The sequence below is a fragment of the Acomys minous genome, assembly GCF_964271855.1.
Source record: "Acomys minous genome assembly, chromosome: 12".
In the NCBI taxonomy this organism is placed as follows: domain Eukaryota; kingdom Metazoa; phylum Chordata; class Mammalia; order Rodentia; family Muridae; genus Acomys; species Acomys minous.
The window spans coordinates 99,704,485-99,723,344 of record NC_140493.1 but is presented as its reverse complement, the minus strand read 5'-3'; the positions used below and the strand labels follow the sequence as shown (position 1 = coordinate 99,723,344).

The 18,860-nt window shown below is 43.9% G+C and overlaps 1 protein-coding gene across 6 annotated transcripts in view; it reads right to left on the bottom strand.

Annotated features, from left to right (window-relative positions):
- The window catches only part of HELZ (helicase with zinc finger), a 140,828-nt gene that overhangs the window by 7,765 nt on the left and 114,203 nt on the right, over positions 1-18,860 (bottom strand). For all 6 annotated transcript variants that reach the window (XM_084748496.1, XM_084748495.1, XM_084748494.1 and 3 more), the window contains 4 exons: positions 18,725-18,804; positions 9,245-9,860; positions 8,643-8,877; positions 6,911-7,427 (listed from right to left, as the gene is read on the bottom strand). In XM_084748496.1, the coding sequence (XP_084604622.1) occupies positions 6,911-7,427; positions 8,643-8,877; positions 9,245-9,860; positions 18,725-18,804 (1,448 nt within the window). The remainder of the gene's footprint in view (positions 1-6,910; positions 7,428-8,642; positions 8,878-9,244; positions 9,861-18,724; positions 18,805-18,860) is intronic.

The window sequence follows — 18,860 nt, the reverse complement described above, 5'->3', positions numbered from 1 at the left end:
AGATTTACATTTTACAGTAAGTTATGCTAAGAGAATGTTAAGCAACTCTAATGTCATATTGCTCTCATAAAATTCAGTAGAAATAAGGGCAAAAGTTTACCTCAGTTTCTAAAGTCACACTACACTTATATTCTGTTTTCTCCTGTAAGAAGTGCACAGTGAGAAGGCCACGACTCTTCAACACAGAGCATTCATCAGCTTGGGTTCACATAAAGAAAAACCCTTGTGAGCCAGGCAGTGGTGGTGCACGCCTTTAATCCCAGCACTCAGGAGGCAGAAGCAGGTGGATCTCTGTGAGTTTGAGGCCAGCCTGGTCTACAAAGCCAGTCCAGGACAGCCAAGGCTACACAGAGAAACCCTGTCTCGAAAAACAAAAACAAAAAAAAAAAAGAAAAAGAAAAACCCTTGTGAGAAGCACCTCTCAGGAATGAACACTTGGGAGTTTGCCAACGTGTTTTCCAATAGCCAAACAGCAATTCATAGAGGAGACACCAACATGACAGCTAAGAGAAGTCTATCTGCATCACTATGGTATTCTGGGCGGTCAACCTCACCTGACTTCTGCTTGCTCATCTTCAATGTGGGCAGTTGGGCTATCAAGACGTCTCTCACAAGGGGACAAAGGCAGCTTGATCAGAGTATGACACAGTTCAGAGGGGCTTACCCCTTGGGGCAGCGCAACTTCTCTCTAAAGGACCTGAATGAGCACAGCTAAGGGTTTCAGCTTCTCAGAAAAGCAGTATCAGAGACCTTTCAGCCAGTCCTCAGATACTACTGGAAAATTAGCTGCTCATTATTAATGTCTGAGGTTTGAGGTCTCAGAATTAGCCATCTGAATATGCAAACGGAATATGCAGCTAGAATGAGATGGGTTTTCAGAATGGAAGAACTGCTCCTTCCACCCCCACGAAAGGGAGAAATTTTAGACAGCTAAAAAGGTAACTCTGTGTCCCAAGACCATCTGCTTTCCCCCAGCACCTGAGAACTGCACTCCTTCCTTGTTCCTCACACTCTCCTGCCAGGTGCGAGTCTTCACACTTCATTAATAATTACCCTACATAGAATCAACATCATTGTGCCTCAGTTTCCTTTAAAACGAAGTTGCCAGAAGCTGGTAAAAAGGCTCAGTAGGTAAAGCTGCTGGCCGCCAAGCCTGACAGCCTGAGCTTGATCCTGGCACCACAGAACAGAACCCCAGCAGGCTGGTCTCTAGCCCAAACGCTCACACACAAATGAAATACATGTAACTTTTAAAATGCAAAGAAAATAATGAATTGCCAGGTCTGTTGGCACAGCCTGCTATCCCTGTTATTCAAGCGGCTAAGGCAGAAGGACGGGAAGTTCAAGTCCTACCTGGCTATGGACAGCAAGTACAAGGCTGGCCTGTGTGACCTAGTAAGACTGTCTTTAAATAAAACAAACAGGGCTGGGGATATAGCTCAGTGGGGGCGGGGTTTGGTCTAGCATACGTGAGGACCTAAGTTCAATTCCCAGGACTCAATAATGATGGTAATAAAAAGCAGTTAAAATAATGATCTCTGGTGTCAAAGAGATGGAGCAGAGGTTAAGAGCAGCTGTTGCTCTTCTAGAGACCAGAGCTCAGGTCCCAGCACCCACACTGGCTCAGAACCATCCTCTGGCTTCTGTAGGCACCAGGCGCAAGCATGGTGCACATACAAACACGCAGACAACCACTTACAAATGCAAAAGAAAAGTAAATACATTTTAACAACTCTCCCTGTTGAACTATGACAGCATTATGTTACTAAAGATATGATTATTATTTTTAAATTTTATTGCTAGTATTTCTAAATATCAAACTGTAATGCTAACATTTCAAAAACAATTTAATATACAAACTATAAGTAAGAAAGAATTACTAAATTTGTATACAAATTTCTATTAATATAACTGTCGATTTAAGTAAAATTCCTAATTTACTTGCTACTCTGAGACGTATCTGTAATGTTAAGGTTAGCAAATCCTTTCATATGGGTGTGCATAAATAAATAACTGGGCGAAGGTTACCTTGTTAATTAAATTATCTATTTATAATTATGCTACGAAAGCCAATCACCAAGGAAAAACTCTAGTGGGAATTCCAAGTGGCATTAACTGCGGTGCCAGGAGCTTTAGTTAATGTCATCTCGGGGGTTAGTTTTGACAAGTAGGCACCACGGGAGGTCTAGCAGAGTGATCTGCTGCTCACTAGGACTTGTACCCTAGAAGACAGCGAGAGCTCCAGCTGGTTACGCAATGCGAATCTCAAGCTAACAGGATCTACATGTCCAGTGAGAAGCGTCAGTAGGACAGCCTCCCAGTAAAACACTCAGCTCTGAGGGCAAACCCCAGCAGCAGGGATGCCTAGAGAACATGGTGAAATCTAACCTAACTAGCGCCCAAAACACAGGTGTTACAGGGAAAAAATGAAAATAAGCAAAGTGCTCAAAAGCCAGGACCTGAAACAAGAAAATACTTCAAGGCAGCGCCATCTTGGAGGCACAGATGTCATCTCTAATGCCAAGGAGCTGCTCCCTTCCCCACCCCAGAACTGAGCAGTCTTGAACATGCTAAGCAAGTGCCCGACTACCAGACCCAGAGACACACACACACACACACACACACACACACACACACACACACACACACACACACACGAGATCCAGTTCTGCAATGAGGCTTTTATGATAACATCGGCACTGCAAACAAAAATGTGCAGTTTCAGGAAGCAATTCTGATGGGTACAGTGACAACTGGAAGAAAGATTTTCATTTTCTCTGCGTCTTCCTTTAATCGGAGCGAAGCCCGTCTGAGATGGAGCACTGTGCTTTGTCCCAGCGCCACAGACTCTACGGTAAACACAAGTCTTTAACTTGACAAATTTATGGCCACTTAAGGAGAATGAGGATTTGTCTTTCCAGATGAGATGCCTGAAAGGTATAACGAGAGAAGCTCACATTCATAACAACTACCAGAGCATAAAACAAAACAATGTCCCACGGGAACCAGAAATGAAGACGCAACAGAATTTTTAAAGAGAAGCACACAAAACCAAGGGGTAGGGAGCAGACAGGGGGAGAGAGAAATTAACACACAGAAGACTGCACCATTTCCTAAGGGAGAAACAAAGTTCTTCCAGGGATAAAATTCCTTCCAATTTAAGCTATAAGTTTAATATAATGCAAATAGAAATCTAAAGGAGTTTTAGAGGTATATAAGAAAGAGAAAGAGTTGACAAAAATATTCTCAACTTTTAGTAGGAAAACCTCAAACTGTCCTCCTCTTTTTCCCCACTCAATATAGAAACAAGAAGACGAAAAGACAACACGGGGCTTCCCTAAGTGCAGTGTCTGTCACAGCACTGAGTCTCATTTGGGGTTAGAGTGTCACAGAATGTTTAGAATGTCTAGTACAGAGAGAAACACTGAAGGAGAAAAGCAAACACAAAGTCCAGGAAGTGACTTCAGCACAGGATATGCTGAAGAATGAATGGATCTTCCTCAGAGGTGAGGCCTAACAGTCACCATGCAAAATGGGCTTTTCACACAAATACAAATCAGCCTTCAAAAAAAATGTTTTAGAGCTGGGCACGGTGGCATGCACCTTTTTAGTTCCAGCACTAAGGATGGAGAGGGCAGGTGGATCTCTGTGAGTTCGAGGCCAGCCTGGTCTGCAGAGCAAGTCCAGGACAGCCAAGGCACTGTTAGAGAAACCTTGTCTCAAAAACAAAAAGCAACCCCGCCCCTTTTTTTAAAGTTTTGTGTATGTGTAAGCCAGCATGAGTCCACGTGCACCATGTGCACGCAGGAGCCTGCAGAGGCCAGAGGAGGGTACCCGGTCCCCTGGAGCCACAGTGTGGGTGCTGGGCACAGAACCCTGGTCCTCTGTGAGAACAGTAAGTACTCTTAACCACGGAGCCATCTCTCCAGCCTTGAAAAACTTTTAATCAAGCCAAAATCACCAGAAATAGAGCATTCGGAGGCCCAAAAGCTAAGAATGGATTTCTGTTGATTGCATTTTCTCCTCAGCTGAAACTGGAGCACAATACAATGCTATATAAAGAATCTTACACTTGACCAGGGCGCTATTTCTAGTTAGTGGTGAAGGTATGAAGACAACCAACTAAATATCTGGAAGGAAATTAAACCAGGCCCCCAAACGTACACCAGGACTTGAAGTCAGCTAAGAGTGGCCAGAAGCCTGCCCCAGGAAAGGCAGCATCCTAGGTGTTCAAGCCTCATCCAAGCAGCAAGGCCACCCTCAGCTTTCACTGAATTTGGGGTGAAGAAGGAAAACTAGTGAAGGTCAGTCTTAGTTATCCAAATGAGAATTAGTCTCAGAACTGAAAACAGCTGTAAGACCAGGGCCCCATTCATAGTCCCCAGACTTCAGGGAGAGCAAAACTGAATGGGGCACAGTGATGGGGGTGTGGTTGATTTCAGTTTCCCTAACAGTTCCTCAATCCCCCTACAGTAACCCTTTCTTATCTATGGCCACTAGGAAAGACTAAATAAAAATGCTATGGTAGCTATTTTTATGTAGTGAAATTAGGTGATTTTTCTGGCTTCTATTGGTCATATTTTTCCAGAGAAAATAAAAATGATAGCTGAGTAATGCTGGCCCACCCTGTAATCCCAGCACTAGGGAGGCCAAGGCACAGGGTGACCACAGTGTAAGGCCAGCCTCAATTACATAGCAAAATCTTGTCAGAAAAGATGAGTATAAACCAAAAATCCTAATCAAACAAAACACGAAGAAAAAAAAAATCCTCACTCAAGGTAACTGTTAGGCTACCACAAAGTGTTTTCATCCCATCAGATTAATCTGCCCAAGGTTTCTGGCAGTAAAGAACTCAGTAGGGGAGAAAGTAACCTTCTTTTTATTGTTAAAGAAATGGCTTTAAAGGGCTGGAAATAAACAGTGAGACCATACGCCATTCACTGTGAGATGACTCATCCAAGATCATTTTGAACACATAGAACTTACCCTAATACATTGAAAATGTCAACATCTACAATGTGGTAAAAATAATATTTTCCTTGTCAAAGAATTTCTTCAATTGCTGCAAGTTAGTCATCGCTCACGAGCCTAGTGTCAGAAGCGAGGTGACCAAGTGTTTTTGCGAAGCGTAAGAACTCACTGACAACTGACGGGATCATTTATATATATACTCAACACGACACAAAAATACCAGATGCTGGAAGCAACAGGGGACAAAGAACTTAAATTCCAAAATCTCAGACCACTTAAAGAGATCAGGGATTAAAGTAGATTGTTCCTTATGAAGTGTTACTTAGCAAAGTATAAACTGTGAACCTTGTGCAAACTGGGACACAGTCCTCACCAAACAGTAGCATGAACACACTCAGCAAGAGAGGTGAGACATCACACCTGGTATCAGGAAAGCCACACAGTACTCAACACCAAAGTCTACTTCTCCTTAGAGACAACAACACACACTGTCAAATGCATCAAACAACCCTTTGGGCCAGGAAACTAAAAGCCTGAAACGTCTGTGAGAACATTCAGTCAAGAGAAACCAGAACATTTCATAAAAACAACAAATTCCACGGGAATGTAAAGGTTATATTCTGTTCTCCCCATCTATGGCGGCCTTGACAGTAAGGCCTGACTGAACTGGTGCCAGGGGAGCAGAACAGGCCTCATCCTCACAGGGCTGTACCTTGCTTTGCCTTGTCTCACAACTCAGTGGGAGATTATCTGTGTTAGGCAGCTGTCATAGCTCATGCCTAGAATCCCAGAACTCAAGGAGGGGGATTACTGTTTAAGGCCATCTTGAGCTCATACTGAGATCCTGTCTCAAAGAAAAACATCTTAATATTTCACAAATGCAAACCAGGTATGGCTGTACATGTCTGTAATCCAAGTACATAAGAGGCCAAGACCGGAGGATTTGAGTTCATGACCAGACTAGGCTACACGCTGAGACCTTCTCTCAAACAAACAAAACTGTAACTGTTTATCCTGGTTTGAGAAGACACGTATAAGTATTAAGAGCCATTCCCTGTACAGTCTTATCCTTAGCCACTGTCGGCTTACTGGCACAGCTAGAAAATCCTAGTCTACACATTACACAAGAGTTGGACATCTGTTTTGTTTCTGTTTTATGTGCATGTATGTTTCCCCTGCATGTGCCCCCAAGAATCCAGAAGCAGCATCGGATACATTGGAACTGGAGTTACAGAAGTGTGTGGGTCACCAGGTGAGTACCGGGAAGTGACCCCAGGTCCTGGAAGAGCACCCAGAGCTCTTCAATGCTGAGCCGTCTCTCTAGGCACATTTTGGAAGTCTTATCCCCTAAAAGCACTAACTGCTCCGTGTCAGTGCTGCTGTGTGCAGGTGTCTCGAGAGTTCTGTGGTGAAAGCCGTGTCCGTCTCCTGATGCTTGCATGGCAGCTGGGCTTATGTAACTGACAGAATGCTCTGACATTTGGAAACTGGTCTGACTGGGTGTCCACTGCTTCATAAACAGCATCATACTAAAACTTCAGGATGACAGGATGGAGAACTGGTTTTGAACTAGCCACTCACTAGAAAAACCAACGCTTTTACAGAGTACTAGTAATAAAAGAGCCACGTAATAAAAGATAAGCCACGATGGTACCACGTCCTCAGATTAGAGAGGTCAACGCCATTCAGATATTAGAGTCCTCCAACTTCAAGCATGCCAAACAGCAATGAATATTTTCAAGAGGCTTCATGTTTCCACAATACCACACACAAAATACGAAGTAGCACAAACAGGTAGATATTAAAACATTTTTCAGAAAAAGATTATTTTTGAAAGATACCATATTTGATTTAAAAAAAAATCTCCTTTTACCAAATGGATAAACACTTGTCCACAGCCAACTAATCCCAAGTCAGAAGAACACTGAAAGACATTTACCTCTTCTAGGCTGGGGAGCGAAGAAGAAGACACTGTGCGAGATGACAGCGGGTGAAACGGCTCTTGACCAATAGCGTGCTGATGGTTCTGGATGTGTATAAAAGGGTTCTGCGGCGGCCGGGGAGGCAATGGAGGTAGGCCATAGGGAAAGCCCGGCCCTATTAAGTGATTCTGCTGCAAGTTAGCAAAATTCCATGCTCCTTCTGGAGCCAGGTACTTCAGGGGGGGTGGGGTAAGGTGTTCAGATGGCAATGCAAAGGGTGAGCCAAAGAGCTGAGGCGGGAGGCGCTGTGGAAAGGCTGGGCTGTTGGCTACTTCAATGTCTCTGCTATTATCATTAAAGTTAGAAAATTGGCTACTGTGGTCTGTGGCGGAAGGGGGAGATGGGACCGCTGGTGGGCTTCTAGTCTGAACTTGTCTGTACTGCAAAAGTCTTGATTGAGGTGGTGGCATTTCAGCAAGCTCTCGAGTGTCACCTTGATCACGATGAGACAGCTCTCTGAGTAAGTCTTGAAACCTACATAAAGACAAGAAAATATGAGGGGGAAGCAAAGGGGAGTATTCAGGAGCAGAGCCAACCACATGTGTGATTTCTGCAAACCCTATCACAGTACCTAATTAGGGGTGGCATTAATTAATCCAAAATTAAGTACTGAGACTGACCAAGATTAATAACTGACCTGGAGATGCTGGGTGACGATGTCAGCTACCTAACTGTCTCTGTTTTTATCTTTGCATGAAAAGACCCATCCCAGCCTCAACATGAAGACTGGAAGGGACAGAGGACCACCATGGGCCAGGGAGACAGCTCAGCAGGCATAGACACTGGCCACCAAATTTGACAATTCAAGTTAATCCCTGAAAGACACACAGTGGAAGAACCAACTCCCCACATCCATACATCCCACACACGCATTTTAAGTAAATAAAAGCCAGTAAGTAAGAGGCTGGAGGGACGGCTCACAAGTTAAGAACATGTGTGCGCTTACGAAGGCCCAGGTTCAGGTCTCAGCACCCATGTGGTGGCTCACAACCTCCTGTACTCCAGTGCTATGGATGCAATGCTCTCTTCTGGCTTCCTCAGGCACCAGGCATGCACAAAGTACACATACCACACGTACAAACAAAATACTCATACACATGACATTAAGGGGGGAAAAAAATCAATAAAAACAAAAAGTTGTAGACTTTAAAAATATAAATAAATGTTAAAACAAAATAAAACTTTAAGGGCCACGGTGACAGTGGGTGTGTTTTAGAGAGAATGAGGAAGCGGTTCACAGCTGCCATGTGATGACGGCCATAGATACTCTGAGGGTTCCGAGTCAGGCGTGAAGCCTCAGAACAACTACAGCTCCAGAAAGGTAGATGTCCACCTTGCTAGGTAAGAAGCTAATAATGGGTGCTAACCACAAACTGACCTCTGTCCTCATCAGTCTCCTATTTGCTAAGTAACAAACAATAGAACACCCAGTTCCACTAATGGTGTGTGTCTCTTGCCTAACAGACATAAAGCAAGGGCTAAAGTTGTAGATTATCTAAACTCAGATTAGTGTAAGAGTGACTTCTAAATTCTCCATATTTTAATGTCAACTGAGAGAACTTTGTAATATCCACCAACAAGACCAGCCCCAGTTATATGAGACCGTGTTCCAGTTTAAAGCTAAAGGGCTCCCGTGAGGTAAGAAACACACAGCTTATACTCAGGGCTGGCCCTGCTCTGCTGGAATACCTTGAGAACGTTGTCTCTGTTTCATCGTCAGCCCTGCTGGTGAGTTTCCACTCGGCCCTCACTGGCGGCTGGTGAAGGCCAATGGGTGGCTGGGGAAGCTGCGGGAGGTGAGGGTGGTGATGGTGTGCATACGGGATGCTGCCCTGGCTGAGATAGGCATGGTGCTCACTCCACTGCTGTAGCCGTGCCTGCTGCTGCCTCAGGGTCTCCAGGGCTACACTTCCGTGTACTCGATCTGCAGAAGTGGGTGTGAAATATTGTTTTTGACCATTTGGGGAGTCAAGCTAATTTCTGCAAAGACCTTTACACCCAGATTTTCTCCACAAAGACAAAGAAATAGCTATAGTTTGGTTGGGAAAAAGTAAATTTCCGATAGCCCGGAGCCATGGCGCTGACCCCTCTTCCTTCACGATGGTTGAAATGATGTCAACTGAGTACGTATTATACTCATAGGTACATATAACACTTGAGGCCAAATTTTTTTATACCAATTGGTGGAGTTTTCTGGTTATTACTTGGAGACACGAGTCAATCTTGGACATGCTATGTCAGCATATAACCCAGGAACCCTTCACCTCTGACATCCTGACAGGCAAGCTTACCCAAAGTTTCTGCTACAGGTAATCCTGGAGAGCTCTCATCAACAAAGTTGTTCAAAGGGGATGCCAGCATGGGGCCAGGCTGTGTGATGGCTCTCAGTGGACTGTGGCCGTCAGGCAGCCCAGGAGGTGGCTGTTGCTCGGGACCCACAGCCTCTGCGACAGGAGGAGACTGTGGTCTGTGAGCAACTGCATTATTGAAAAATGCATTCGTTGGCCCCGCCTGAAATGCAGGAGAGAGCTGAGGCGGTGGCTGCAGGGCCTGTGGAGGTGCCTGGCTTTGCTGCTGGGTCACCTGATTTGGCTGGGGTGCCACCTGATTTGGCTGAGGTGCCATCTGGTTTGGCTGGGGTGCCACCTGATTTGGTTGCTCAGGCAAATTATTCTGTTGCTGATTTAACAAGGTGTGCTGCTGGGGGATGGGGAACGGTGGCCTGGGTAGCTGAGGAAGTGGATGAAAATGGCGGCTAGGGATTGCATACTGTGCGTGCTGCGCAGGAAGAGGAAGACTTATGTGTCTTGGGTTGAGATTATCTTTTCGAGGAAATTTGGTATTGGAATAAACAACGGCAGGGCGGGATTCGGGACTTCTGTTCTGTGGATGTGATTCCAAATCAACCTGGAGGAGAAAAAACAAACAAACAAAAACCAAGAAGCATTTTTTAACTGCAGAACCCCTGAGTTCGTGGCTTTTCATCCTTTTCCAACCATACCCATTTAGAGGCTGTTACAGGCTCTTCAGCAGCAGAGGGAATGCTGGGAGCAGTCAGTCACCTCTGACAGCCAAATAAGAGCATATTCTTATAAATTAAAAAAAATGACGGAGGAAACATGCAACATTAAATTAGAGTCTGAATAAAAGCTGCTACCATTTTATTAGTATGGCCACTCTAATTCCTGTTACACTATTTCCAATTTCACAGCTTCTCCCTTAGAAAGAGAACCATTAATTTCCTTCAGATATAAATCAATAAAATGTGCTGTTTCCCACTGATTTTATTGTTTTCATATATCTAATCTGCTTCTTCAAACAAATCAACATTAATAAAAGCTGTGTCTCTGGCAACTTTCCAATGGGGGGGGGGGGAACAGGTACCATGACATCTTTGCAGAACCGTAATGGCAACAGACTTTTCTCATTATGCAGTTTCATATTCTTTCTCTTTAACATTGTAGAGGGCCTACTAAGTGCATGGTGACTGATTCTGAAGATTAAAAGGCAAGAGTAGATTTAGTCTACAGCCTTAAGAGCTTACTGTATGAGCTACACATTCGGCCAACTATTCTATCTCCAGTGCCCTGAACATTTGCAAAGAAGGCCTTCTTGGAACATAGACATTCAGTCACAACCATGTCATCCATGGCTCCTTCTGCACTACAGTAGCAGAGCTGAACAGCAGAGCAGCAGCATGCACTGTATGAACATCAAGTCTAAGAGTTACCGTCTAAAGCCAGGAGTGGTGGCGCACGCCTTTAATCCCAGCACTTGGAAGAACAGAGGCAGGTGGTTTTCCGTGAGTTCCAGGCCAGCCTGGTCTACAAAGTGAGTCCAGGACAGCCAGGGCTACACAGAGAAACCCTGTCTCAAAAAACCAAAGCAGAAAACAAAACAAAAAAACGTTATTGTCTAGCCATATACCAAAACAGCTTGTCAATCCCTGGCCTAGAGTCCAGCACAGGTTATATGCAAACATATGAGGCACTGAAAAGAGGGGTCCTATGAGACACTAAGACTAAGAAATGCAAAGAAGGCTTCAGAAAAGCCATGTCACCTGAGCTGAACATTCCAAAAAGGACTGGGGTCCTCTGTGAAAAGGGTTTAATGCCAGGTTGAGAGAACAGCTGCACAGCAGATGAGGGGTGCACATTTTCCCTTCACAGAGCTCAAACCTCACTTCTTTACATGATGGCTTCCCATTCCTGACATCAACTACATAGACCCTGACTAACAACTGATCAGGAACATCCAGTTTGATCCCATTAAGCTTTGGAGAACCACCAAAGAGAGGGTTTGAAGTCAAAGAGCAGAGTTATCTTGAAATCCAAGTTTGACTATAAGTGTTGGTACTGTGAAAAACAAAAACAGTATGTAAGTGACACTCCATAAACTGTTATGTGTCACCTTTTAAGTTTCAGTGCTAAAGTGGTCAGTGAAAATTGCAGGGTGCTTGCTTAGCCAAAGTCTGTAAAGCTGGACAGGGTACCCAAGAAAACAGAGCTGAACAAGGGAGACGTGTAGTTCTTGATTTGAGCTAGGAATACTGACCAAGCCATTTCAACTAGTTGTAATGCCAATCACACGCCAAGAACAGCCGCATCTCACCATTTGGCCCCTCACTCAGGTCCTTGAGATGGCTGACTGTGTGTAAGGTATCAGGCCTGGCCTTCCTAAGCAGTTGCTGTACCTGTGGTTCACACCTCAGAACCTAACTGAAGCTCGTCAAAGGTGAACATTCTCTCATATAACTCAAAATCTTGTGGATGACAAAGCTACATTAGCCAGGGACACAAGTGTCTCCAAAAGACACTATTGCAATGCACACTCTGGCCACAAGCATGAGGTTGTGTCAGGGTTGTTTATGGCTAAGCTGCTGTTTTAATTGATCCCATCACTTGTGTCCTGATACAGACAGGAAGCTCATGACCATAATACTCTATGATACTGAAATGAGAGGGGGCTTCAGAAAGTGTGAATGTGGGATGCACTTCAACGGCTGTGGAGGGAGCATAAGGCACTTTAAGACCCTGTAGTAGAAGAAGCCGTAGCAGATATAGGTGATGTAGGCAGCTCGGTTCTAGGTGCTAGTTCCAGGTACTATCAAAAGTAGAATGGAGATAGCTAAGTGTCTATCATGGCACTGTAAATCATCTGTTAGAAAGCAAGGCTCCCTGATGGCCACATTTCATTTGCTTTATATCCTCATGCTTTGCTTTGGGGCCCAGGAAACAAGAAAAAAGAACTCCAAGCTCTGTTGAATTCGGTGCCTTGGTATTAAGAGGCAGATGACAGAAGGGGAACTGGGCGCAGTGGCAGATGTGGGCTGCTGCAGACTCTTATTGTTAGACAACTTTCTCTGCAGCAGCCCCTAACTCAGTCAGAAGTCCCCTGGCTGCCTCATTTACACTGCAGTCCCTCCCACCGCAGATCCAAATTGGAAGTCTTTGCCAAGAAGTGGGCACTTGGCCCTGCCATTTTGTATGGATGGTTGACCTCTGCATGCAGGCTGTTTCTGCAAATTAAGCACTTTTTGTTTTTACATACTATTTGAGTCTGGGGTCTTCTTTAGCAATTTTTGGACCTTTACATTTGGGGGCTTGTCTGGGATCACTGGGGACTCCCAAACTTAACAGTTGAGCTATTCTAGGAGAGGGATTAGTTTTCCACTGATTGGTGAGCCCTGGAGTATCCCCACAGTTTCTGTTTGGTCCTTGTCTTTGTTTCTCTGTGTCTAAATCTCGTGTCTAGATACAATCTGGAGGCCACTCGAGGATGGGCAGATGTGCCAACTTCTTCCTCCCAGCCTGGAGGTTCCAAGGGCGCTCTGGATCCCCATCAGGTGGAACTGGGAGGTTCCATTCTGTCTCTGGTTTTTGGTGACTACACACAAATCGCTCCCATCTGGCAAAGCCCAGTTACAGGACAGGCTGCCATCAGCATTTTGGTTTCTTTTTCGGTCCCCGAGGAGTCTGGTTTTGTCTCTGTGTGTCTGTGTTCTGTTTGTTCTCAGACTGCCTTTGTACTTTCTTTGTGGAAATCATCATGGGTCAGATGGCATGCTCTAAGTTCCTCAAGGCCTGACTGCTCCGTGCAAGCCACCCTGGGCTCCTCAGGCCCATTAGCTCTCTTCTGTTCCGTGCAGTCAGAAAAGTTTCCGCCAGTGGCCTCTATGACCTGGGGCCAGAGCAGCCAACACCGAGCTCCTCCCCTCCCCAGATTCAACCACATAAGCCCTCGGAGCCCCTTCCTGCGCCATCACCTCTTGGACCCCCAGGGGCTGGCTTCAGGCCACTGGTTTTGGCTAGCTTGCAGGCTCTGCTCCATGCAGCTCCAAGCCAAGGGTAGCAGCAAAAGGCAGCTGCAGCTTGCAGAGGCCCAGGCTTGGTGCCACTCCACTGCTGCGACCTCCTACACCCACTGCAGCCCAGAAACACTGCTGGAAAGCAAGCCCCAGCTCCTGCCTGGATTCAGGAGATAGCAAGGTACTCTTCCCTTGAAATTACAGCTGGAGGAAGTAAGGAAAGTTTTGTTTGTCTGTCTTGAATGTATGTATGGCCACTACACCTTTATTTCTGACTGATCTTTTTTTCTTTTAAGCTTTATTTACTTATTTTATGTATATGAGTGCTCTGTCTTCATGCACACCAGAAGAGGGATTCAGATTCCATTACAGATGGTTGTGAGGCACCATGTGGTTGCTGGGAATTGAACTCAGGACCTCTAGAAGAGTAGCCAGTGCTCCCAACCACTGAGCCATCTCTCCAGTCCCCCTGATTGATCTTAAATGTATAAGTTTACTACGCTCTCTATGTCTTGGTTATAGATTATTGGTTATTGGGTATGGTTAAAAATCTTTAACATCTTTTTTAAAAGTTAGCTTAAAACAAGTAACTCAGCCAAGCAGTGGTAGCACACACCTTTAATCCCAGCACTTGGAAGGCAGAGGCAGGCAGATGAATGTGAATTCAAGGCCAGCCTGGTCTACAGAGTGAGTTCCAGGACAGCCAGAGCTGTTACACAGAGAAACCCTGTCTCAAAAAACAAAACAAACACAAAACAAAAACAAACAAACACAAAAGAAAAAACAAGTAACTCGGGGTTGGGGCCATTCCGGGCAAAAACACATGGCACGAAGGGACCAAGGTAACAGGTTTCTAAAGATACTTTAAAGTGGGATAAGATTTTTATGTAATTTCTGTCCTATGTTAAAAACTAGACTTATAAAAGATAGGATTTAAAGCAGTGTTTCTTTAATGAGGTATTAAAGATGCACCTCCAGCCTATATATCTTAAGATATGTGTGCATATGTGTTTGTAACATCTATAGAAACACAGATGTTTTTAAATAGTAACCATGTGGACCACATGGTCTACAGCCTGCCGCGTTCTGAATCCACCATCTTGAGTTAGCAACGTGGAATAGGCAAACAATTATAGAGCCTCTTGGTCCGAATGAGCTTTCTGTTTTCTATTTTATTCCCTTTTGGACTAAGAAACAAGTCTCATTTTAAATTGGTATGGATTTTTATAGAAATTCAAAGTCATCTTCTTACAACATATTGTATATATGATTCAATCCTGGTTCAAAGTATTCTTTGTATTATGGTAAAAATTTTTAAGTTATAAAGGTCAATTCAGAGTAACAAGCTAGTATACTGCTGACTCAGGAAATGGGTGGTTCTAAAGATACTTTTAAGTTGGGATATATTAATTTTAGAGACATTATGATCTACCTTCACTCTCAAAAGGTTTAAATTTTACTGCCTTAGAAATATGTTTAGCTTTGTTTTCTGAATATGGCTATGATTTTAAATTGCCTGCAGTGGACTCTAAAAACACGTGGCTACCCACCATGATGATTTTTGGGATAAAAAGTGTGGAGCCATAACCATTTTGACTAAGGTCAGGCACATGACTGGCAGCCATCTTAGTTGTGGGAGAGTTGTAGCTTCACCCCATCTTTATTGAGGGCTGTCGACTGGATTCAGTACTCTGCTGAATGCCAAGTGAAACCTCTGTCTTTTTTTTTTTCCCTGTTCAGTCTGTAATGATGCACTGTGACAGGATCAGCAGATTGCCAGTCTCTCTATAAACTGTATCTATAATAGAAAAGTTTGCTTTGATACTAGTTCAGAAATATATTTACAGTTATACTAAGAACTGATGCAGTTAATTAAGCATTACTTAGCATCCTACGTATGTTTTCAAAGTTAAACAAAAGTAGCTATAAACAAAGTGTGCCTATTTAGATCTACTTGAGATAGACATGGTCCTCAAACACTTATCTACAGAATATCCCATAATTTAGATCATAACATTCTGTTTGATGTTTGTGATATGTAGTTTAGAGGAGGTAACTAAAGACAGATAAAGATTAACTTGGATATGCTGGACTTCAAGTTTGTCAGAGATCTGCTGAATATGACATTAAATAAATATTTAAGCTTATTATGACAGAGACTCACAAACTCTAGCAGTAACTTCCCAAGGTTTTAGGCAGGATTTGGACAGGACAGATGACTTCAGCTCTGGATTGTGGCATTCTAACCACTGGTAAGACTGTCCCCAATGCCTTACCTGCTGCTAGGGCCCAGCCTGAACTGTGGAGAAACTGGACTCCCATAGATTTATTGTCTCATATTGCTGAAAATGAAGTGAAGTCAGTCTCACTCATGTTCTTCTTCCACAGAAACAGCCTCCCATCTTCTGTGCCTGATGGCCAGACTACTTCTACCCATGGTGCCACGAAAACCACAGAAGCCTGGGCAACTGTCTAGGTGGTGGACTGACTCCTCATCTATGTCATTTTAATTGATACATAAATTCATCTAGGTTACAATTTATCCTTCTCAGGTCTCTGATCACATTGACGGCCAAGCTAATGGTAGCTTGACAGCTAGAGGACAATTAGATCCACTGTTAGTTTATTAGTCAATTCATTCGCTAATTAAAACTACTAGATACTAGGCCTCTTATTTAAAAAGGCAAACAGGTTTGCCTTTCTCACAGGCTTCATGTTAAAAGGTAAACAGATTTCAATGTAACTTTTTACTATTCCTTTATTTAAAGACTAGTCTCAGTAATCAACTTCCTGTGTCTCATGGCAAATAACTGAATTGAAGAAATATAAAGTTTATGTAAGGTCTGAGGATATGAAAGTTTAAATTATGAGGGTCCAAAAAGGTGTTAAGTTTGGTAAATGCAAGTTGTAGAGCTATAAGAAAGTGATTTAAGGCGTATAAAAACAGGGAAATGTTAGAGATTTCTTTCCCTCTTCTATGCTATTGTTATGTTTTTATAAGACTTCAAAAGTCCAGAATTTTAACATTGATCAATAAAGTTCTGATAAGCTGGTGCAGCACCGACTGCTTATTATTCAATCACAAACTCAACATTTTAATTTCCCTTTAGTTGTCTTCTGAGTATAGACTTAAGGGTGTTTCTCATCATGTTGAAAATGTATCTGTCCAAGCTGTATATCTAGCCTCCTAGACTAAGAAAAGAATGTTCATGCTTTTTAGCCCAAAGCTATAGCTTTTACTAGGTTTCAAAGGCATGAGCCTACCCCTGCTGTCTTATAGACACAATTTTAACTTCTGTCCTTATTTGTCTCAGCAGATTTTCACCTGGCTAACAGACTCCATCCAGGGATCACCTGTGGATTGCAAGCTGCTGAGATCTGGACTTGATGAAAGCTGATGTAAACCAGTCTAGCCAAGGTTATTGTTCCCTGTCTCTCCAACTGGATCAATGAATCAGATGCTTTCAATAAATGCCCCATTGTCCAGCCTCTGACTAACCTTTCAGCCTTCCTGGGCCCCATAACAACATCCGAATGTCAGCTGGAAGTAGCTACAGAAGAGAATATGCCATCCATTGTCCTACCTAATGGGCTAAAATGCTAAATCAAAGGAAACCAAATGCCTACCTATTGACATATCAGAACACAGGCCCTTAGTTCTGTTTCTCCTAGTCATGCTTTGTGCTCCTTACATGATAAACTTTATTTCATGTTTGGAGGAGGAGGAAGAGGAAGAAGAACAAGAGGAAGAAGAGGAGGAAGGGGAGGAAGAAGAGGAGGAGGCACTTAAAGACACAACTCAGACTAGTTTATAGTCATCAACCATAGCCCTCAAGGAGAAGTGGGACCAACCAGAACTCTGGGAAATCACAACTTGAGTACTAGGGTGATGAGGAAAGGTGAGATGGGAATGTGTTTGTAAAAGACAGAAGGTCGTGTAACAAAGAGTTGTAGGATGAAGAAATGCCATGTTAAAGAAAACAACAGAATCCAGGCCGTGATGGCACATGCCTATAATCCTAGCACTTGGGAGGCAGAGGCAAGCAGATCTCTGAGTTTGAGGCCAGCCTGGTCTACAAAGTGAATTCTAAGATAGCCAGACAAGTTAACACAGAGAAATCCTGTCTTGAAAAAGCCAAACAAACGAACAAACAAACAAAATAAAGCAAGCAAGAAAGCAAGAGGAAAATAATACAAGTAAGACAGCCAAATGCCAAACATCACAAACCACGAGCTGTGTGACACCGTGCATGGCTCTCACAGCCACAGTGAGATGCGGAGACCTAGTCCTACACTGCGTGGGTTAAGGAAGAATCAAAGAGATGAGGCACCAGGAGGTGAAGGTCAAAGAATGAATCTTTACTTATTTATCTGATCTTTTGTGGTGCTGGGCATTAAACCCAGGGTCTTGTGCTTGCTAGGCAAACACTACCACTGAGCTCCAGTCCAAAGAAAGCGTGTTTTGAAAGTCTGCCAACCAGTGTTCACCCCTTAGGCTGGAATATGAGAAGGATCAGGGGCAGAAGAGTCTACACAGCAGAGAAGGCTGAAAACACGGAGTCAGTGAGGTGACTGGACAAGGGCAGGAGACAGTAATGTCAAGAGAACTTCATCTAAGGCTGGTAATAACAATTACGAATCTAGGTGTGGTGACAGCAGTCAGCTCCACTTCATGAGGTAACAGGCCTGGGAAAAGCCGACGAGGCACCTGGACAAAGGAACTAAGTAGTGCACAAGAAAAGCGGGGAGCTGAGTCCCCCTGACATTAGAACACACGAGCTTCCAGCCACACTAATTCAACCATCCACATGGTCCTCTCTAATGTATTCCAGCACAGAAGTGGGAGAGGCAGGCGAACAGGCAGACACAAGGGTTAGGATCTGCACAGAGGGCATGGAGAACAAGGCCAGGCCCTGAGGAAGTCGCTGCCACAGTCCTTCCCTGGCTAAGGTCACTGTCAATGAGACATGCAAGATTCATTATCACGAGGCATCTATGACATCAATCTACTGCTTAATTAGGGAGATCTGAGGAAAGGGGCTGGAAAGATAATGGTTCAGCAGTTATGAGCACTTGCTAATCTGGAGGACGGCCCAGGTTTGATTCCCAGCACCCACATGGTAGCTCACAAGCATCTGTTAACTCACTCCAGTTCGTCCAGCTCTGAATGGCTCATCCGACTTCCACAGGTACACACACAGCACACACACACACACACACACACGCAGGAAACACACTCCTACACATAAAAAGAAATAAACCTTTAAAACTTAAAAACAAGAAAGAAAGAAAAGGCAATAGGAGAAAATATGCACATGGAAAGGAAATAACGTAATGAAAGACAATGGGACAGGAGAAAGGTAGTGAGTAACCCACTGAGTGACTCTGAAACAATACACAGATGCTTTGGGCCAATCAGACCCTCGCCATCAGAATCAATGCACCGATGATGTGAGCAGCATACCTGTTTGGACTCTGTAGGCTTTTTCTCTGGTGTTCGGATCTTATTAATTTCAGGTCCGGAGTTATTTGCATCCATTTTACCTAAGAAAATATTTTAAAATCCTTATAAATTTTCTCCACTGAACATGACACTTCCA